This window comes from Lycorma delicatula, chromosome 8 (genome assembly GCF_047948215.1).
Source record: "Lycorma delicatula isolate Av1 chromosome 8, ASM4794821v1, whole genome shotgun sequence".
NCBI lineage: Eukaryota > Metazoa > Arthropoda > Insecta > Hemiptera > Fulgoridae > Lycorma > Lycorma delicatula.
The window spans coordinates 121,941,824-121,965,109 of NC_134462.1; the positions used below are offsets into that span (position 1 = coordinate 121,941,824).

The following is a 23,286-nucleotide window of genomic DNA, read 5'->3' on the forward strand; positions in this document are numbered from 1 at the left end:
ATGAGTGTGAATGAAGTGTAGTCTTGTACATTTTCAGTTCGACCATACCCGAGATGTGTGGTTAATTGAAACCCAACCACCAAAGAACACCGGTATCCACGATGTAGTATTCAAATCCGTGTAAAAATAGCTGGCTTTACTAGGACTTGAACGCTGGAACTCTCGACTTCCAAATCAGCTGATTTGGGAAGACGCGTTCACCACTAGACGAACCCGGTGGCTTCTACAACACACCTACCACAGATGTTCCATAAGAAGAAATACCGGACCAGGGTAGGAATGTATGAGAAGTGTCTCTGAAGATCATTCTCACGCTTCAACTTGGATCTGCTTCTGCAGGTAAAGAGGATAGGAGTATGATTACTCCAGAAAAGATGAGTTGAGTTCAGTTTTTGATGAAGCGAGTATTATGAAAGGTGTTATTAAGCAAGTTTTGAAGAGGCGAGGGCAATGTGATTATAAGACGTTGTTATCTGCAGGGTGCGGGTGTGTTTGACGTGATGTCACAAACATTCTGATGTAGATAGTACATGAATATAGGAAGTTGTCTAATGAGTTACTGTTAGAAAATTAGTGAAAGGGATAAAGTATTCGATTCATTCATAAACTACAGGTAGTTTTATTTGTGAACAGTAAATGTACTTGCAGCAAAAGAATTTTAGTCTAATCTTATCTTAATAGTAATACAACACCAGTTGTAAAGGTGTAAATATTAGCAGTCATGACAATGTCTTTTGTCAGTGGGACTGAATTCTGGTTTTTAATTCTGTAAATAAATTCTGATCTTACTTACAATTCTGATCTTACTAAATTCTAATTTTGTATGTAATCATTGTTTATTATTATTGCAGTTGCGATTACAATCGATTTATTATTGTTGTTTATTATTATTACTACTGTTGTCATTATTATTATTATTATTATTATTAGATTTGTCTTATTTTATTTATGTTCTGGAACTAATAAATTATAATTATATAAACATTCTTAAATTGTTAATCTCGCAATATCCTGATCGAGCCGCAAACATGTGACAATATACATCAACTATAACTGCAGAAAAATCTGATTGTGCATAATAATAATAATAATTATTAATTTGATCTCTTTGATAATAGAATTCATAAACAGCAAATTTTACAAAATTAATTTATTATTTTTAATGCAATACAGATTACAACTATAACATTTCATGTAATTACTTTTACAGTGGTGGTCAACAGAGAAGAGTTTCATTTGCTGTTGCTCTTCTTCACGACCCTAAATTATTATTATTGGATGAACCAACAGTAGGATTAGACCCTGTTTTAAGTCATCAGTAAGTACAATATTTTATTTTCAAAAATTGCAATTTGTAAAGTTTAATTTTTATGTTCTTAGCATGTGCATGCTCTAATAAATAAAGGAAGAAAGCTCTCTGGCTATTCATTATCTAAGTTACAAATTTATAAAACAAATAATTCATAAGGTGTATTGTAAATTAAAAATTAAAACTTTAAAAGGTTATAAGTATAGTGAATAAAAGTGTCTTAACTTAAATTTTTAAATCATTCTATCAAACATGAGTAATGCCTTTCTTTTAATTTAATTTCTAATCAAATATTTAATAAATTCCTTTTGCTTTCAGTAAATTTATAAGTGCAACTAGGCAAGTGTCTGCTTAAGCTTATAAGTTAACCTAACTATGCATTCTAACTGCTTCATGATTTATTACCTTATTGCCTTACTGTTCGTTTTTAAAGCTGTACTCTAGGTTTCCATTTTAAAAGTCATAAGAAACTACGTCTAATCTTTTAGATTCCTCAACTACTAGTTTGTTTGCACAACTCCTGGATATAAAATAATAATCCCAGAACAAATCCATACTACTGATTCTCAACAAAGTCGCTACTTTGTAGGTTAATAGAAAATGGCAGTATAGGCCAGGACAGCAACAACATGATTTTCATGAAAAAGGAATGGAGGGTAAGAAAAGGAATGTAGAGGAACACTTAAAAGAAGACCACTTTTGATTACACTTTTTTGATTACACTTTAGCTTACAACTATCTAAGACCATAGAAGTACCTTAAATCAGTAATGAATTAAGGTGCATGGGGGATACATGCAGGTCTTTGATGGTAATTCCTTTTTACTGTATGTGCAAAATTAAACACTCACAATCATTTTCAATAATTATTTTTAAGATTTACTGGCTCCTTTCAGAAAATATTTAGTATATAAGTCATCATTCAATTAAAGGCACAAGTATTTGTATAGACAAAACAGTTGGTAAGACGGTTATGATACTTTTATAACAGTAAGTTGGTGACCCTGTGATGACTTTTGATCAGGTATTTGAATAAAATTGTTTTGCTTGGAATCACAAAATCTCATTTTACGATGGTTAGTCCTCTTAAACTTTGCAAATTTGTTGAACAGCATGCGGTGATTCACTTTTTGCTTTCTGAAAGTACAAAACCAGTTAACTCTCATATGACCATGAAATATAGATAAAGTTGTATGAATCATAGAAAATTTTACAAATGGGTAGAAAAATTTAATAGCAATTGAACTTTAATGACTGACGATAGACATACAAGATGAAGTTTCAACTCCAGCATTTGAAACTTGCATAGACTCAATTTTCTAGAAGAAGATCAGCAAATAATAAACAGTGCATATTACTATTACATGCTTATCAACAAAGTGAAGCCAGCAGTGTTGAAAAATACGTCCTGGATCACAGTGCAAAGACATCATTCTGCTTCACAATAACACCCGACCTTACTCAGCTCAGGTAACTCGAGAAACCATAAACAAATTGCATTGGGTATTATTACCCCATCCCTACAATCCTTTCTTAGCCCCAACGGATTTCCACTTGTTCGGTCTACTCAAGGAGGTGCTAAGTTGTAAGAAATTTAATGGAAAGGACGACATCAAAGAAAATCTGCTACACTAGCTCCAACATAAAGACAAAGATTTTTTTGTAACAGGCATAAATAAGCTGATTCAGAAATTGACAAGTGTATTAATATTGCTGGAGATTATTTTGAAAAGTGAAAATAAGTGACATTGATTAATAAAACTGTGTTTTTAATTTCTGAATAACCCTTGCATATGTGCATTTGCATGTGTGCTGTGTGTATACATATATATTATCCTCCCTTTTTGATCCCACAGGGTGATGGTCTGGTTGAATGGTTTATAGTTCACCTGGATACTTTTCATACAAACAATTCTATCGATGGGATATACTTTCCCTAACAGAAAACTGAGACTGTTCTCAGGTGTCTCTTTAGTATCTGCAGGAAAAACAATTAGTTACAACATATATTTGAACTAACCAATTCTTTGATGAGTTCTGTGCCACTCCTATCTGATCACCTGCAGGATCAGGGGCAGATGGATGTCTTCTGTCACAGCGGAACATAAAGCACTTCTTTGAATGAGACTGTTTGGTTTGATATACAGTCCCTCTGTGGATAAGCTACCTCTTTCTCATTCAATCTTTTCATTATCTTTGAGTCCAATATTTCCACTAAAGTTTGCCACACTGGAACCAGCTAAATGTAACAAAATATTTACAGGTACTGTGTTTTTAATACTTTTGTAAGTTTGTATTACAAGTCCATAACTTTATACTTGTTACCTATCAGAAAGCTGTACAGAAAATTAATCTGTAGCTGAGCACTTAAAATAGATAGATCCCTAATCCCATTTAATACTTACACATATATACATTTAAAAAGTTTAATTACATTTAACAATACAGTACTACAGGTGTAAGTTGTAACAGCTATACACAGTGTAACAATTATTAAAAGAAGAATTTGGTAATTAACATCAAAGGTATGTGTACCACAATAATAATTTAGTTGTACTTTAAACTAATGGTAAAGGAAATTAGTTATCTACAGCATTATATAAAGATAGTCTGAATACCATTCACCAGCTGTATGTTACACTTAACCAATCTATGATAACATTAGTTTCAAATCTGACATACAAATGTAAGAACAGTAGCATATTTTTTTTTTAAATTGCAAAACTATTCTAAACAATGTTTTTTTTTTTTATTTAACTTTTTTCTTTCAGTATCTGGGATTACTTAATAAAAATAACTAGCCAACTAAATAAAACTATAATTATAACAACACATTACATAGAAGAAGCAAAACAAGCACATTATGTAAGTATAAAATAAACACCTTATAAAAAATATACATTAAAATATAAGTGGGAAAGTATTTTTTCTGAATTAGCAAAGTTATAGCTGAATTTAACTTAATATGTCCTACTGTATATCAGAATATATGCTGTATACAGAATGTATATAAATTGAACTGTAAATGTTTATTATCTTTAATAATTGTAATTTTGCTCATCAATTCTGCAGCATTCAATAGTAGTAGTATTAGGAATTTCTAAACCCAACACCATACAGCACAAAAAGTGTCAGTAGCTTTTTAAATTACTTTAAGGGGCTATCCATAAATTACATTACACTGTTAGAAAATGTGACAATTTGTGATGTAGAAATACATTAGGCCTAAAATAATTTAAATCAAATAAACAATACAAGTGTAAATTAGGTTGAAAAATTATAAAAATAATTTTTTTTAAATATGCAGTTCTTCCACTACGTAAAAGGATATTATTTAAAATTAGTAAAAGTACAAATTAAGTTCAATTTTTATTTACATTTGCAGTATTTTACTATTAAACATAATTTGCTTCTATACTTGACTATTAATCTTTAAATAAGATTTAAAGTAAAACTTATAATTTTGTTTATTCTTCACAAAGATTAATCTGGCATTAAATACAGGAATGAAATGTTTATGAAGAAATAAATAACTGAACACTACAATGGAGCAAGGAAATAAAAAAAAAATATATTAAGAAGTGTTACACAAGGTAATGCTACATGTTAATTCTGAAATTTGATTAAAAAAAAGATGGGAAAAAAGAAAATAAGCTAAGGAAATGAAATTACTTAGAAGTACTCATTTGACAGGCAAAACAAAGACACATCATGTGAAGAATAATAAGGCCATCAGCGATACAGAAAGTATGTTGGGTAGGATAGGAAGAACAAGATTCAGATAATTTGGAGATGTTAAGAGAAAGATTGAAGGAAAAACACCATTGAAAGGCAAGTGTTGAACTGGAAAGTAAATGGAAGTGAACAAAGGAAAATCAAGAAATAAAGTAAAGGATGATATAATCAGGAAAGATGTATAGGTGGAAAGTTATATAGCAACAGCGAAAGGATAAAACAAGATGTAGGTTATGATCCTTCATTCAATTCAGGACAGTAGATAAGTGAATAAGAAAATGAGACATTCATGAATATGTGTTATTCCACTAATAACATTTATGAAATGTTAAAACAGTGGCCTCAAATATAGAAATTGGTGTGTCCCAATCTCAGGGGTTGTTTCTATATTTTTATTTGATATTTTTTTACTCAAAAATATTTTTAGATTACACACTTCACCACAGACCACTCCAGATTAATAGATCTTTTCCACACTAATTACTTCCCACGGTATGTAGAAGCAGTGTATTTATAAGACATCATTTCACTACAGAAGAAGTCCATTAATCTGCTGTTTAACAATATCTCTGCTAGTCTTTCTTACGGCTGTGACATAAGTAAAGCACCTGAAGTACAAGAGTTACTTTTTCTCAGAGTAATCAAGTACATTATACATCAAATCCTAGTGGTCATGGAGTAAAGATGTTACTTATAGAGCTGAATACCACCTGCATTTCTGTGGACATTGTTAAGTGATATGAAACCACATATTCAATAAGCAGAGAAGGCACACGTAAGTACACATGTAAAGAAAATAAATTAATGAGACTGTTACATTTGTTTTTCATTTAAAAGTTTCTCCATACACGGATCTATGTTAGAAATGCACAAAAACAGACTATCTTCAAGTGATAAAAGAAAATACTTTTATTTAGTTTTTAGCGCAACCATAGACAAAAACCCTTTTCACAGAGGTAAGACATGGAGAAAGGGATTAATATTTTGAATGCTTGAGTGAATAAATTTCCATATTCACTTCGACGAACGACTGCAACATTTTCACTAATTGGATTCAGTATCATCTCTTCAAGAAATTGAATTGGTAAAAAGACAACAGTGTACAATGACAGTTAATTAGTTATGGTTTTACCTCATTGGATGGAAAGCCACAGTGTGCTGTTTGCTTTCAAGTCCTTTTGAATGAAGGCATAAAAATTTCATCTCTTCAAAATTCATCTCTTCAAGAAATTTATCTCCTGAATTTCTCTGCCACCTGAATTTCTAGCTCATGAAAATATCTTCATGCTATCCAAACTGTGGTGAATAATATGGTCTTTTTCAATCAAATTTTTTTCAGTATAATCGGAAGTAAGTGGAAACATCAAAATTTTTGCTTTGAAGGTAAATAATCCAAATATCAAGCACAAACTTCTTCTGTCATTAATAACATTTTTTCATCAAGTTCTTGTAAATTCACATTAAAGTCGTCTAAATGAAAAAAAAATACATCAACTAAGTAAGCTAACGGCAACATATATTCATTATTGTGTAAAAACAATGAGAATAACATTTGTTTATCTAGGAAAAATATTATTAATCATCTTGCAATTCCAATAACTGGGTTAACACTTTCTCCTGCGATAACAATCTGACTTTTGTATGGAAAAGAACAGATTTTGTTCTTTTTGCCCATTTCATCACATAGTTTAGCAAACAGCCTATTCTGTAACGGTCAACTTTTAATAAAATTTACCATTTTTACAGCTTTACAAAGAATTTTTCAGATTTTCTGACATATTTTTTGTGGCAAGAGCATGCTATGAAGGAAGCAGTGCATCCATTCTGCCCTTGGTAGAAGACGATCTTTTAATTTTTCAGGAATCTACTGTTCTTTCCTGTTACTGTCTTTGCATCACCACTTAATACTGCAATAAATTTTGTCCAATCTATGTTATAGTTTTTAGTAGCTTCATAAAAAACATCAAGAAGACATTGTCCTGTTGGATGACCAGGTATTGATTTGCAGAACATTCTTTGATTCATCTGTCCCTATCACATTCATACCTCACAAAACAAGAACTGAGAAATGTTTGCCACATCTGTTGATTCATCAAACCGAATACTAAGAAATTTATTTGAACTCACTTGCTGAATTATCTGATCACGAACGTTGGCAACTATGTTTTCAATTCACCTTGATACTGTCATTAGAAACCAAAATATTTAAAACGTTTTTCTGCTTCTTCCACACTTATTAAAGCACTGACCATATCAGTTGCAGCACACAATATGGTATTTTCTATGATTTTTTATGGGGTTTGGATATCTTATCTATTCTTAATGGTAGAGATAATAAGCTTCAAGTAAACTTTTATCAGTATGGCTTGATTTACAAATAGAAGCTTGTTTATTTCTCAAAGAATGTAATTTTCTTTCAAAAAATTCCAAAGGTTTGCTTTTATGATCCAGATATTTAGTTTCCAAGTGCCGAATTAATTTTTATGTCTTCATTCAAAAGGACTTGAAAGCAAACAGCACACTGTGGCTTTCCATCCAATGAGGTAAAACCATAACTAATTAACTGTCATTGTACACTGTTGTCTTTTTACCAATCAATTCACTGGATATTGTTGGCTCATTTCGTTTTCTTCACAAATTTATCCATTTTGCATAAGAATCTAACTAAAAAAAAAACAAAAAAAACAGTTACACCGTTTGATCACACATTAAAAACCAAAACCTCAATTCTTGTTATCTTCAATGAAACTATGCTTTAAAAACTTAAATAGAGGCACCAGATGCACACTTTGCATTGGAAACTAAACTGACTTTCTGCAATCTCTTACACCTCTATTATATTACTAAGAGCATTCTCTCACAGCGAATATTATGCAAGCAGATCAAACTACAAGGAGCACGTACACATAATGTTGGAACCTGTAAATTGCTCATGTTTGTACACTTTATAAATGCATGTTCACACCCATCATTATTAAGGCAGCTAAATAGTTTTAAGGGGGAGTGTACATTAAAAATACTAAAAAGTTTTCATCAAAAATTGTACTTTTTTCTCTGAAATTTCCAGACAATTATACATACATACATGTTATCTCTTACAAATGGTAAATTTTAAAATTGTGTGGCATGTCATTGTGAAAATTTCCAGTTTTTATAAAAAAATGCATATTTATAATGTCGATAACTTTTGATACATACAAGCTAGAGACGTAATTTTTTTTTATTTTGTAGGAAATTTTTTGTTCTGTTGGTTTATATATTTTTCTATGTGGCAACAGTACTGTTAGCTTGTGTATGCTTATAAGGTTTTTTACCAAAATGTGGTTAAAACCTGTAAGGCACAACAGAAAACAATATAGTGCAAATGAAAAGCACAGACACCACAAACGAAAAGCTAAATACTGAGGAAGTGCTATTTTGGCTAACACAAACAAAAGTGAGATCGAAATGTAGCAGTCATTTTTAGCTACACTTAGACACTGCATCAACTGATGATAAACCTACACATCATATGTGCCCAACAGGAGAGGAATCTTGGTGTTTTTATCATAGAGCACAAACACATGGTAAAACTCCTGAGAAACAAAGATAATATGAAAACACTGATGATGATTGCAGGGCTATTGCCCCTATATATGAAAGGCTAACAGACAGCCTGCTGCTTTCAAGATGCACTAGAGGGCTAACCCAAAACTCTAATGAAAATTTTAATAATTGCATACAGCGAAGATGTATCAAAACCTGGAGTGTTTCTTGAAAAATTGTTGAGGTAGCTCCTAACAGAAAATATTGATGAATACAATTTTGGAAATATATCAATTTTATCAGCGGTAGTCGGAGCTGGGGTTTCATCCAGTATTCTTGGATGAAAAATGAACAGGAGAAAAAACAGAGAATCACTAAAATACAGTAAACACATGCCAAGAAAGAAAGAGATGGTTACATAAAGAATTTAAAAGATGAGGGAAAACAATGCAGGAAGAAGGTGTAACATATTGAGCAGGGCAGTTTTGATTCAGTGAGTTTTAGTGTTTAATTACTGTTTATTTAGTTAATTTTATTTTGTTGTTTTCCATAAATTTATTTTTTCCATGTTTTCATTCAGTAGACCGATCATATTTTTGGTTCTATATTAGGTAGAAACATAAATATTTTTCCAAGAGTTCAGAATTCCTTGACCTATGTTCTGATAGAACCATATATAGAGTTTTTGAATAAGGTATTTTTAGAAAAAAAGTAGTTATGTCAATGAACATTACTTTTCATCAAAAACAAAAAATAAAAAATTAAATAGTTCCTTAGAAAATGTATATTTTCAATCTGTTTTTAGAATTCATTAAATCAAGTTAGGACTTTTAAATGACAGTAGTTTTGCTGTTGCTAAACTATGATTTCTCTAGCAAATCACTGTTTTTGTCATTTCAACCCCTACTTCAGGGGTTGTAAGTAACTACTGGGTTCAAAATTATGCTACACGTTACTCATAACTGTTGTAAACTTTGACAAAAAGTTGTAACCATAAGTACTACATTTGAAAAAGTAGCTTTTAATGTATATTTCCCCTTAACTAGGTTTCTTTGGATTGTGCTCAGGGAGTAGTGAAATATTTATTATACATTTTTTTTACTTTTTGGGAGTTGTGGACCTTTCTTTCTTTTTCCTGTTTAGCCTCCGGTAACTACCGTTTAGATAATTCTTCAGAAGATGAATGAGGATGATATGTATGAGTGTAAATGAAGTGTAGTCTTGTACATTCTCAGTTCGACCATTCCTGAGATGTGTGGTTAATTGAAACCCAACCACCAAAGAACATCGGTACCCACGATCTAGTATTCAAATCCGTGTAAAAATAACTGGCTTTACTAGGACTTGAACGCTGGAACTCTCGACTTCCAAATCAGCTGATTTGGGAAGACGCGTTCACCACTAGACCAACCCGGTGGTCTTGGGAGTTGTGGACCTAAAAAAGGTTGAGAATCACTGTTCTAGAGAATAACAATATCATTTTCAAGAGCGATCAGTGACTCACAGATCACTTACAAACCATCACAGTTATGGCATTTATACATGATATATACTTCCAAACTTAAGACTAAACTTCCATGAGCTAAACTTGCAATAAGAATGAGGGAGTTCATTACTCAAATTAAATTACTTTAATATAGAATTAAACTCTTTCACAAACTTACTGGCCAGACTGTGTTATTTTCCCATTAATACATTTTTAATTGGCTTAGGAAAACAATCTATTAAATCTGGTTCACAAACTATGCATGTTTCTCTTAATTTATTTTTTTGCGATAAAACAATCATGTAAGAAAATATTATTTACAACCTTGCAAAGTCGTAAATTTTATCGAATACTTAAAACAATTTAAACAGCCAGTTAAATACAATACTACATAAAACCTTCAATCAGTAATAAAAAAACTGGTAAATCATTTTTTAAGATCATATTTTTTCATAAAAATTCTATTTTATTACAGTGATGTGTAAAAGAGAGTTAGATATATTGTTACATCTCAGATTTTTTACTTTGTATTTTAATACTTTGTTACATTAGCATAAATAATAAACATATAGCTTAAGGAAAATTAAATTGGCCTGGCAAAGAAATAAAATCATTCATTTATCAAAATTACATCATTATGAAACAAGGTTAGGCAGCAATTAATATACAATGATAGCTGTTAATATTCATGGGAATTAACAATAAATACAAAGAAAGATTACATCTTTATTAACACAATGTTAAAATAATAGGAATAGTAATTAAAACCTAAGGCCTTTCCCTTTCCCCACCACTTCCATAATTCTTCTTTAACTATAATCCTCCTTGTTACATAGCTAAAATGCTTCCGATACATCACCTTTCATCAAACGGGATATACAGCGCCCCTTATGGTATGTCAGATTCTCCTTCGTTTTATATATTACAAAATGCAGCTCTGCATGGAATATTTAAACTGAAACATGTAATTTGTGAAGTTAGCTCATAACAACAATTACATTCTATATCTTTTCAGTTCAGTTTTCTTAATAATAATTAATATTCTTAAATAATTGAATTTATAAAATTTTAAATATCTTTCTATTCAGCATTATTTATTGTCCTTTTGACAGTAATCATTCCCTTTTTTCTTTCATATATTTATTTTCATTACTACTATTCTGGCCTTTTAATTTCCTGGCTGTAACTCTATTGCTACTGCAGCTAAAAAGTGATAAAGGGAAAGAATAGGAATCGGTCAAAATTTTGGTATCAGGATTTTTGCAAATGTTTATATTTCAAGACCTCCTATTGGTCCAAAAAATATTAAAAAAGATAAAGATATTTCCAGAAGATATATGTGTTGGCCTGAATTTAATATTATACTGCCTCAACAAAAATAGCTCAAAAGAAATAGCGCATTAAATTTTGCACAAATGAAAAAAGGAGGAGAGGTAGTTTTTCCAATTTTTTATTTTTTGTATAGCGGTCATAGAAAATTGAGTTTTAGTACCATGAGTTCTTAATTTTTTTAAATTTCAAAGATTTACGTCAATCATATTCAGGGGTGGGAAAATATTCAACATTAATTCTGAAAACTTTTTCCCTCAGCTCAAAAACCCATTAACTAAAAAAGTTGGAATTTAATACAAATATCGGGTTATATATATTCCTGCATTAGCCTGATTTTCGATCCCATCAGACAAGAGGGCATTATGGTGCTCATATTCTTTTTATAAACTACAATATTTTTTGCATCAGTAGATAAAATTATAGTGAATTAAAATAAAGTAAATAACTTCTCTACTAAATAAACGTTTAAGGCCTAACAAAACAATGGGTTGAATGAGACCTGCACTTAAATTTTATTATTTTTTTAATCCTGTTAAATAACATCAAGTCAATTTATTGAAGTAAATAATTAGCACAGTAAATAAATTTTTTAGCCCCAAAAAAAGGTATATAGTAATGAAAGTTTAACTGTAGGGATGAAAACTGCATATAGTATTAATGTATTTGACATGGTAACATTAAAAAAAAGGGTCCCCCAACTTAAGAATTTAAAAAAGTTTTTTGAATTTTTTTCTCTGATAACACTGCTCAACAATAAAATATCTCAGGCTCAAAAATAGCTTATTCTTATATATTTCGATCTGCTGAATTAAAAAATCACCATAAGAATGATCGATTAGCTCTTGCTTTGGAGATACAATGACATGTCATTTTTTACCCGATCTATTTTTTTTAGTTTGAGGGTAATTTTATTTTTGGAGTTGTCCTGTTGACAAAACAATATTCTCCAGCTATTTGTAGGTTATAAACATTATTACTGTTGCTGCGACTGTGAATTTCATATTGTTTGTGTTGTAATTAGTAGTGCAGAATTTCTGGTGTTCGAGTGCTTTTGAAATGAAAAATTTGTTAAATCTAAATGCCACAAAAATGTATAAATTCAGTGTATAATTTTTGTTACAGTTGTAGTGAAATAACATTTTCATCACAGAAATACAATCTGATGCCTCTTGTGAAGACTGCCTATCAGCATTATTTTGGTGTGAAGGTAGGGGACCAGAATAAGTCATGAGCTCCATATATATACGTTGCAAATCTTGTTCAGTTATATTACGAGAATGGCTGAAAAAGTAAAAAACAATCTATAGCTTTTGCTGTGCCTTTGGTTTGGTGGGAGCCTACAAACCATACAGATAACTGCTATTTCTGATTGACTCCATCTATAAAGGCAGGATTTTCAACAAAGAAAATAGGAACAGTTCAATACCATAATCTTCCATCTGCTATTCGATCTATTTCGCATTCAGATTGTTTACCAGTTCCTACTCCACCCTGAAATTATGAGCTTGAAGTAGAAAATGAAGACAGTGTGGAAGAAGAAGAACCCAACAATCTTTCCACATCCCATGACTGATTTTGACGAAAAAGAGGATAAACTGCACAGACTGAGTCAAGCAGAATTGAGTGATCTCATTGAAGGCCTTGATTTGTCTAAGGAGAAGCAGAACTTCTATGGTCAAGACTACAGCAATGGAATCTTCTCCAACATGATGTCAGAATCTTACAGTATAGACATCATCATGGGGATCTGCTTTCTGTTTCTGAAAAGAAAAACAATCTTGTCGTTTGCTGTGATGTTAATGGCTTGATAAAATGTTTGTATTTCAATTATGATCCAACCGATTGGAGGCTACTCATAGACTCCTCCAAGCTTAGTTTGAAAGCTGTATTACTTCACAACGGCAACAGTCTTCCTTCTATTCCTGTTGGTCATGCGGATCAAATGAAGGTGTATGATTTATATACACATATTGAACTGCATTAAGTGTTAATTGCTTTAATTAATGTTATAAAGTATCAACCGACTTAACCTAACTTCAAATGCGGTTATGGCCCTTGTGCTACCAAGATTTATAAAATTTATACGCACTAGTCGACTCAAATTTTCTGTCGATAATATTTTTAAAATTTTTTCCTAGGTTGGACTAATGAGAAGAGGTAAACTAATTGAACAAGGTCCACCGACAAGTTTAATGGAAAAATATAACTGCTCAACACTTGAAGAAACATTTTTACTGTTAAGTAAAGATGATGAACGTTCAATAAATACGAGTAGTGTAAGTAATAGTTTATAATTATAAATATCAAAATACTTAATAAAGTTAATAAGAGTGTTATAATTTTAACAATTGAGCAGAATTATTTTTTGCTTCGTAGTATTCTTTTTTAATATTTTATATATGTATATATAGAAAACCAAAATAAAACTAAACTTATCAACCGATATAAATTTCCCACTTTATATAATAAGCTTTTTTGAACCCGCGCATTTGTCATCAATCACAATGTCAAATGACACATCTTTGCGCATAAAAATTGTTAAATGTCTCAACCAATTGAATTAAATAGCTATTTAAATAGCTGCACTTGTTTTAATATCTAGATATTAAAGCAAGTGCCGAGCGATTTACTTTTGCCTAGTTTAGAAATTAAGTTACAGCGTTTGTTTTAATTATTTTATACAATTAAAAAGGAATCGACAATGCAGTTAAAACTTTACAAAAATACTTAAAACGTTTAACTTATATATACACATTTATTCATTAACAATAAACCGAAATGATTAGTTAAACACACGACTTGAATTTACTTTTATACTTAAAACAAAAATGTTTGAAAAAAATGAGCGAAATTAGAAAAAAATGATAAAATTTTCCATAAACAATGACTTCAAAAGATTCATTATTTACAATCCAATGAACACGACTAATAATGTTAATTATATTGCCTGGTTTAGGCTTGAATAATCATTCAACATTTCCTCGATTGAATTTGCGCCACTGTGAGTATAGATTCTGGTATAACTGACTTCCTACGACTCAAATACTCATTATCGGGTAAATAAATATTTATATTTCAATATAAATTTTTTTATGAGCTTTCTTAGCTCTTTAAAGTCATAGATTATTAAAGGCGTCTCGTTGTAGTTCTCGGTAATATATGAATAATAAAGATTAAAAAAAAAATAAAGTACAAAAACTAAATAAATAATAACTTTCTAAATTTTTTGCAATTTTTGCACAAAAATTAAACTACGTTTTGTAATCAGATGTTATAAGCAAATTTTCAACACTTCATTCGGCTGTGAATGAAATTTAACTAATTTTGCTCAACCGGTGAATGACAAAATGCGGAGTTTCTGTTTTAGTTGTGCAGGAGACAGCAGCCAGCGGACAAGCTTTATTAGGCAACATTTGAAAAATTATTTTTTATTTTCGTAAGTTCTCATCAGATCTGTTTAAAGGACATATTACTTTTATCAATATATATAATATTTATTTATAGTCGTTAAAATTAATTTTATCGATGTGACACTGTTAAATTCTTGAGACGAAATTTCGTTTTTTACGAACCGATTTTATCCCGTTTACAAATACCGGTACTATGCTACAGCGACATTAAACAAAAATAAAAACGGTTATGATGGCGAAACGGTTATGATATTGTAAATATTTAAGGGAAATCTATTTAAGTTGAGAAATAGCTTTAATTTAGTCTAGGAATAACTGTTAGCGTAAAATTTATATCATCTACGTGTTTTCACAGGAAGCTGTTAGGTTCAATGAATTAGATAGAGTGCAAGAAGAATCGTGTAATTCTCTATCAAACAGTGAATTTCCGCCAGTTCAGTCACCGTTTAGTAAAAGAGATCGTTTCTCGATTAACCGAATCAGAGCGCAGTTTCACAAAAATGTTCTGTTCATTACAAGAGAAGTAACGTAAGTAACAAAAGAGAGAATAATTTTGTTAAGTACGGCCTGTTGGTATAAGTATATAATTATATTTAATATTTACAAAAAACCGCTTACCAACAACTGAATGGTCAAATTGATACCCTTCCCTTTTAACAACAGTTGAAACCACCAAATTGACAGGACGTTTACATTGACATAATTTTAAAACATATGACGACCAACTGTTATATTTTTATCCAAATATCACGATGTTGTAACAAATTATTATTAATTAATATTATAAATAGGACGAATGTGAGAGTTCCTGAAGATGGAATTTAATTCTGAAAACGCTTGAACGCGTCGAATTCAATTGTTAGTAAGCATTGTTTTTGTATATTAATTATAAGAGAAAAAATGATTGAAAATACGATCGAGTTGAAAAATTATAAACAGTTTTCAATTAGCAGTATGCTTATTTAAATCTTTAGATGAGCATATATCATTTATTAAAAGTATCTACAATTATTATATTTTTAAAAAATGTCTACCTCAGAATTAGCGAACAGCCTTTTTTTAATTGTAAAAAATGTAAAAAAAAAAATAAAGAGAAAATTACATTTTTGATTCATATGCGCTGAAGTAAAACTTACTATGAAAATCTAAAGTAGTAGGAATCCAAGTACCACTAATTTAGATCACCAAGAACAAATCGGTTTAAAGTAAAACGACATCGGTAAGTTATAAAAGCCCAATACTTCTAAAAGAAAAAACGGAAATTGATGGTAAGCGATGATATTAAATTATTAAAATGTAACTGTTAGCGGCAACAAACCGAACCAGATTTTATAATAAAAGGCATTTAGGCCCTTTGAAACATTTCCAGTCATCTTTGCAATCGTTATCGGTGAATTTTGAGTCAGTGTTAGGAAATGTTTTGAAAACAATTTATTATAAAATTTAGTTTGGTTTCTCGTTGCGCAGTTTACATTTTAAATTAGTAGTTTTATTTATATTGTTGCCACATACATGACGAGCTTCATATCGGCGAGCGCGTTCAGATCTCACCTGGAATATACTATACTTCGCACCTGCACAAACGCCATTCCCGACCGCGCAAATCCCCATCATCAATCAGCGACCTCGGAGGCCTACAACTTGTTGGAAGCACGTGGCGATTGACATAATGGGTCCGTGTCCAGAAACGGAACGAAGTAACGGTCCCTTGTGGTGGCGCCTGACTTGTTTTCCCGCTGGGTGGTGGCAAGGTCTGTTCCTCAAGCTGATACGGACTCAATCTTCAGCTGTTTGGATGAGAAGTGTTTTGCCGCTGGGGCTATCCTACGGCGGCTTCCTGACAGATAACGGGACTGCGCTCACGAGCCGGACCCGTATACCATCAACGGACGAATCCCATTGAGCGTCGTAATGAGGAAGTGAAAAAGGGATCTTGACTCCGAGGTGAAAACACCCACCATGTGACGGGTCCGACCGTCACGCCCCCTTTCCGTACTCAGCCCTTAGGGGCCTTACCGGAGGTCAACTTCAAAGGCTTTAAGACATCTCCCAGGTGAAGAAGACACAGCGGATAGCCAGGACGTCCAACATCTAACCTGAGGTAAGTGTGCCGCGAGTGCTGTTCGCATTAAGAAATCGGGCTAACGTCGCGACCGGTATGCCACCGAGCGAACTGCTCATTGGGGGACAGTTAAAGAGACCCGAGGACTAGCAGCACCCGGCCAAAGGTAAGTCTCCAGGCTCAAACCCGCACACCAGACCCTGATAACTGAACTACAGCGAGATCCATCAGATCTGGTTCTAAATGCGCCTGCATAGACGGGGGAGTTGTTGCAACAAACATCCCGAGCTTCATATCGACGAGCGCGACGCTAGCCGTTCAGATGTCAGCGGGAGTAATGTATACCTATGCGCCTGCAGATGCGACACTCTCCACCGAGCTACCGGGCAGCACATCCACCACAGCAGCGCTGCGGCCCCACCATGCTAAGTGCACCTAATAAAGACCAGTACCAGCAGAACAAAACCCACCGGGTTGGGCTAGTGGTTAACGCGTCTTCCCAAATCAGCTGATTTGGAAGTCGAGAGTTACAGCGTTCAAGTCCTAGTAAAGCCAGTTATTTTTACACGGATTTGAATACTAGATCGTGGATACCGGTGTTCTTTGTGGTTGGGTTTCAATTAACCACACATCTCAGGAATGGTCGAACTGAGAATGTACAAGACTACACTTCATTTACACTCATACATATCATCCTCATTCATCCTCTGAAGAATTATCTAAACGGTAGTTACCGGAGGCTAAACAGTAAAAAGAATAAAGTACCAGCAGAACAAAAGATTATTCGTCACCGACCATCGCCTGGAAAAGAAGATGGAAGAAGAAAGAAGAAGTTACCTGACCTGCCCAACGTGGAACCTCCTAGCGGATAACAATATCTCCGCCCGAGCAGCAGGCCTGGCCGACCCGCCAAGACAGCCGCTGGACGCGGTCGCTACGACCGACACCGATCCTACACTGCGGAGCTCTGGGGAACCAGCGACGGAGACCAGCTTTAGGACTCAACAGCTCTTCTCAGGGCTACCTCGCAAAACACACAAATTTGGAGTGATGGCCCTTCCAAAAAGTCAGACACCCCTTTATAGATCTTCCGTATGGTTCTAAGATGTCACGTGCAGTCGAAGCCATCACGCGATAAGTGGAGCCAACATGAGGTGAAGATTGTTTGGACAAGAAGACTGAACCTAGCCAACAAACAAACTAATATATATATATATATATTAATTGAAACAATTTCAATTTATCGAACACTAATTCTAATAATGCACATTAATTAGAAACTGGATTGGATGCTCAGATCATCAGGTATGTTACATACCAAAGTTATTAAATAATTATTACACCTAAATGCACTCCCATCTAAAAGATAATACATTTTTAAGCCATTTTTAAAAATAGTAATGAATTTTCACTTTATAAAAATGTGCCCCCAGATCTTTGTGATTCTTGGCGACTGATATTTATTAAAGTAAAAATTTTAACATCTTTCTGTTTTTATTTACAAATATACTACTTTGCTAATAAATATATAAGTATATGTTGAGTCCTAAAAAAAAAAATATAAATATTCATTTGTATCAAATCAGAAATAAGTTCAAGTTACACATCATTGTACATTAGTCTACAGGAAAGGATCTTATGATTCTGTTTCTGTTTTATGATGTAGTTTCTGATTTATCCTATGATTTATTTAATTTTTGTTAAAATACCTAACAATCTAAAAGATCTTATAATCAATTTATTTATAAACTAATGCTCTTCGAAAAGATCTCCTTTTACAGCATTTGGCTTTTTGACTTCTTTTATATTAATTAACTTTGTATTTTATAATGATCAAGGTTTTCCATGATTTTTCTTGATCCTTCTAGCCAAAATGTTTGACAGTTCATTTTTAAAACTACCACTTCTGAAAAGATCTATCATGTACATTATACAATAATAATAATGTTATGATCTAAATAAAGTAATCATTTATATATCTAATTCAAGATAAATTAACATCTCCTAGTGATAAAATCGGTTACAATACCAAAAAAAATACATAAATTGTTAAAGTAAACTTATTGCTAAAGAAAAATTATTTCCTTTTAATCGGAAACTCCAACATGTAATTTATTATTTCTTGGGGGAAGGGTACCTTTCCATCAGCTCCTAGTTTATTAACTGCTATTATATGCTACTGTTCAATAGATAAATATGAAAGTATAATATTACAAAGACAATTGGAAATAAAGATGTTGATATGTTTTGCATATTATGTAAAACCATATTTTATTATTTACTTAACAATTACATCATCGTTAAAATGATTTTAATTTCACTTTTGGGAACATTTTTATTTAAGTAAGTATTCTCTGAACACTGATGTGTATATACTTTTGTTTGAGTTAAACCTTCCAATGAAATTTTTTTTTCAATAGCGTTGTATATTTTGAATAGTAATTTTTATATGCTTCCGATGCAATAATAATTTCAATTATTTTTTTAGGTTCCTAGGCTTCATAATTTTTCTACCGATTCTAATATGCTGTATACATAACTGGGCATTAGGTGGTAATCCAAAAGATCTGACACTTGCTGTGGTCAATTCTGAAGATAACTGTTCAAATTATCATTTTTACCACGGCTGCCATTTAAACAAATCACTCAGTTGTCGTTACTTGTATCATTTAGAAGAACTCAAAGAGAATTTCCACTTGGTAATTAATATAAATTTATATTTATATTACATTAGGTTTAGATAGTGATTATCTTTCATTTTTAATTTTTATTGGTCTGGAAGTTGCTTAAAAAGATACAATTTTTTTATAAATAACTCAATTTAAAATCTATTTAAAACTTTACATCTGACATGTTTAGGAAGTTCCCATCAACATGTGAAATATGTTCTAAGAAGACCAAACTTAGGCAACAGAATGTTTATTAATATATTTACAATTTCAAACTAGCTTGAATTATTTGAAAATAGCTCCTGTTGCAAGCAATGCACTGCTCCCAACACTTCATACATTTTTTGGAACGTTTCTTGGAATGTATTTTTAGGGATGGTGTGCAGTTATTGTATCACATTTTTAGCAAGAAACAAAAAAAACATAAGCCGGAGCCAATTATGGAGAGTAGGATGGGTGAGACACCCACCCATTTCATGTTTTGCTAGATAACAGCGGATATGAAGTGACACTAAAGCTGGTGTGGAATTTTTATTGGTTAATGTTTTGTCTCCTTTAAAATGATTGCATCGTTCACAGCAGTGAGAACCGCTCATATAAATCATCCCCAAACGCTTGCTGATGCATTTTAAATGTATCTGTGCAAGTTTTACTGAGTATGAAGCAAAATTTAAAGCACAAAGTTATCCCACAAGAGATTATTACATGCGTGTACATCTGACAAGAGATTATTATTACATCATGCACTAAAACTGATGTAACTTGTAAACTATCAATGATATGCTATCATTTTTTAGAAACACAGTACCATTTGATGCATTAGCATAATGCATCAAATGGTACTGTGTTTCTGAAAGTTCCCTCTAGTCACTGCCATTAGTTGGAACACATTGTATTCTTTATGTGCCATACTTAGTCTTTTTCTTTGAATACACTACATAAATATTTCAAATTCATTGTATTACAATGTTAAAATAAAGTAATAAGACCGCTAATAAATAATCCTGAAGAGTTATCTTAAGGAGGTACCTTAGAAGTTATTACAATGCAAATTATATTATGATAGTTTTATATCAATCGAATGACCAAATGTTTATATGGATGCAGCAGAAACAGTGACCCATTTAAACATTATATTTAAGCATGAAGAATCAGAAATACATATTATTAGTGTTCACAGTTTCCAAGAATACTTACAAACACTTGTCCCTTTTTGTAAATTATGTCATTCAGGTGACCACCATTGTTGACTATAAATTTACAGTCTTGTGATAGCCTCAGTTTTGGTGTGAATGTTCTTTTCTAATTCCTGAATATTTGCTGCCCTGTTAGCATACACTCTCTCTTTTCCTGTTTAGCCTCCGGTAATACCGTTCTAATAATTCTTCAGAGGATGAATGAGGATGATATGTAATGAGTGTAAATGAAGTGTAGTCTTGTACATTCTCAGTTCGACCATTCCTGAGATGTGTGGTTAATTGAAACCCAACCACCAAAGAACACCAGTACCCACGATCTAGTATTCAAATCCGTGTAAAAATATCTGGCTTTACTAGGACTTGAAAGCTGGAACTCTCGACTTCCAAATCAGCTGATTTGGGAAGACGTGTTCACCACTAAACCAACCCGGTGGGTGTTGTTAACATACACTGGATTTCTGGAATCTCCACAGAAAAAATTTGCACACCATAAATCAGGCAAACAGAATGGGCAGACTAAATCAGAAATAAAAAACAAGGTGTTCTAGTAACATTCTTTGTAAGATTGTCATCAACATTTTCACTGTGCGAGTGGCTGTACCATCCTGTTGGAACCACAACAACTGCATATTGGTATTCTTACAGTGAATTTGCAGTTTTATAAACTTTTGCAACATAATATCATAACAATTTGCTGTGACTGTGACAGCATCATTTTAAAAAAAATAGGGACCACTAATACTCTGAGAAGACACTCCACACTATATAGTAACTTTTGCACTATGAAGTAGTCGTTGACGAAGCTGATGAGGATTACGAAGGGCCTGGTACTACCTCAAAATCATCAAATTATTTAGAAAATTGGATTGAGTGTTTATCATCTCTACAAGATGTGTACAGAAATTTTGACGTGCCTCCTGATCTCTATGAAATAATTCTTGCACCTTGTATGGATGGATGGAACTTAATATCTAGATGTAACATTCATCGCATACTTTTGTTTGATGTTAAGAGCTTGCAAATGCCGAAGAACTGATCACGTTGGACTTTGGTCTAAAGCAGAGCTTACTGTTGAAATGTTGTCTGGGATGTGAACCATATGTGGCCTACCAGTGGCTTCTTGTTTGAAGCAGACGCTGTTCTATGTGCCTGACTCACCTCATTATTATTTTTGATACCGGCACAATTTATTTCCTGCATGCAAGCTCTTCAATCTTTATCAGTCTAATTCTGATGTCTTCATTTTTTAAAACTTGTAATTTTGATAAACATATAAAATTCTCATTAACATTTATCAAAGCGTTTTGCTTCTTTTGTTTTATTCTTATTTACTTTCAAATTAATAATAATCCTAACAGTTCATTACGTTTCTTTAAGATATCTCTACATTTAGCCAAAATACAATTATTAATGAATCGTACCATTTTTTTCCTTTCAACTAATAAATTAATTTAGACATTATATTATTCTATTAATCATAAACAAATTCAATACAACTGACTTTCTATGTAATTAAATATGCTCTCGGTAAATATTTACTATTTCTTCAGTGTTGTATCATTCACCTCAAAGTGTATCATTGATACTATCATACTTAATATCTTAAATAGTAGATTTAATCTAGTCGTGATGTTTGCTTATATGTTTTTTGTGTTATTTACTTCTTTGTAAATTTAATACTTCTGAAGCGAGTCGAATTGAAAGAAAACCAAAAACCACAATTTACCTGCATCCCATTCAACCGTACATAAATATGCTCAAAATAATTTTCAACAGCAGCTTCTGAATTATGAATAACTTTATAGTAATATTTTTATATTCCATGTGTTTACATTAAAATTATTTAATGTATCTGTATTTAAATAATTAATATGGATTTTCAACACATCTACTTTTTTACTTCCTCTGGTGAATTATTTCTTGATTTTGATGTAATCAATTCATATTTATGATTAAGAAACAATCCAATGAATAATACACTGATAAATACAAATAGGTTAATAATAATCCTATATATTGTATTGACGTACATCGATTCAAGACTTATAATATCATGTTTACTCTGTGAAATCTGAACCAGCATTAAACAATTTAAGAAATTAAGTAAAATAAATGTCAGCTGGTGACTGAATGGTAACAACTTCATATATTGAGGAGTAGGAAGAAAGCATTTCATTTAATTAATAAAGAAGAAATGATTTAAATCTGAACATAATAGGCGATTTATCATCTCAATATGTTGTACAAATAATAGGACTGCAAATGAAAGCATTATACACAATAAGTCAATGAGTTAACACGATCACATTCATACTTGTATTTGTATTCATCTGATGTATAAGTTTTAGAAACACCGAAAGAATTGATCATCAGGTAGGCAAATCTTGAATGAACTGAATGGAAGTGTAATGTGATGATATTTGCAAAAATGATTCTTCTTTTAAGTTATTTATAGATGTCAAGGATATTTTAATGAACCAACAAACAAGTGGTGTAAGCTTTCTTGAATATCTAGCCTAATATTTCTAAGCCTGAATTAGTACAAAACAATTTTGTCTTG

The 23,286-nt window shown here is 31.9% G+C and overlaps 1 protein-coding gene and 1 long non-coding RNA gene across 3 annotated transcripts in view; one reads left to right on the plus strand and one right to left on the minus strand.

Moving 5' to 3' along the window:
* LOC142328897 (ABC transporter G family member 23-like) overlaps positions 1 to 23,286 on the plus strand; it is a 95,569-nt gene that overhangs the window by 38,140 nt on the left and 34,143 nt on the right. For both annotated transcript variants that reach the window (XM_075373036.1, XM_075373037.1), the window contains exons 5-9: positions 1,211 to 1,318; positions 4,080 to 4,173; positions 13,525 to 13,662; positions 15,152 to 15,324; positions 19,347 to 19,557. In XM_075373036.1, the coding sequence (XP_075229151.1) occupies positions 1,211 to 1,318; positions 4,080 to 4,173; positions 13,525 to 13,662; positions 15,152 to 15,324; positions 19,347 to 19,557 (724 nt within the window). The remainder of the gene's footprint in view (positions 1 to 1,210; positions 1,319 to 4,079; positions 4,174 to 13,524; positions 13,663 to 15,151; positions 15,325 to 19,346; positions 19,558 to 23,286) is intronic.
* LOC142328899 (uncharacterized) overlaps positions 17,844 to 23,286 on the minus strand; it is a 101,794-nt gene continuing 96,351 nt past the window's right edge. Inside the window, exon 3 of the long non-coding RNA XR_012757378.1 lies at positions 17,844 to 18,042. This is a non-coding gene — a long non-coding RNA (uncharacterized LOC142328899). The remainder of the gene's footprint in view (positions 18,043 to 23,286) is intronic.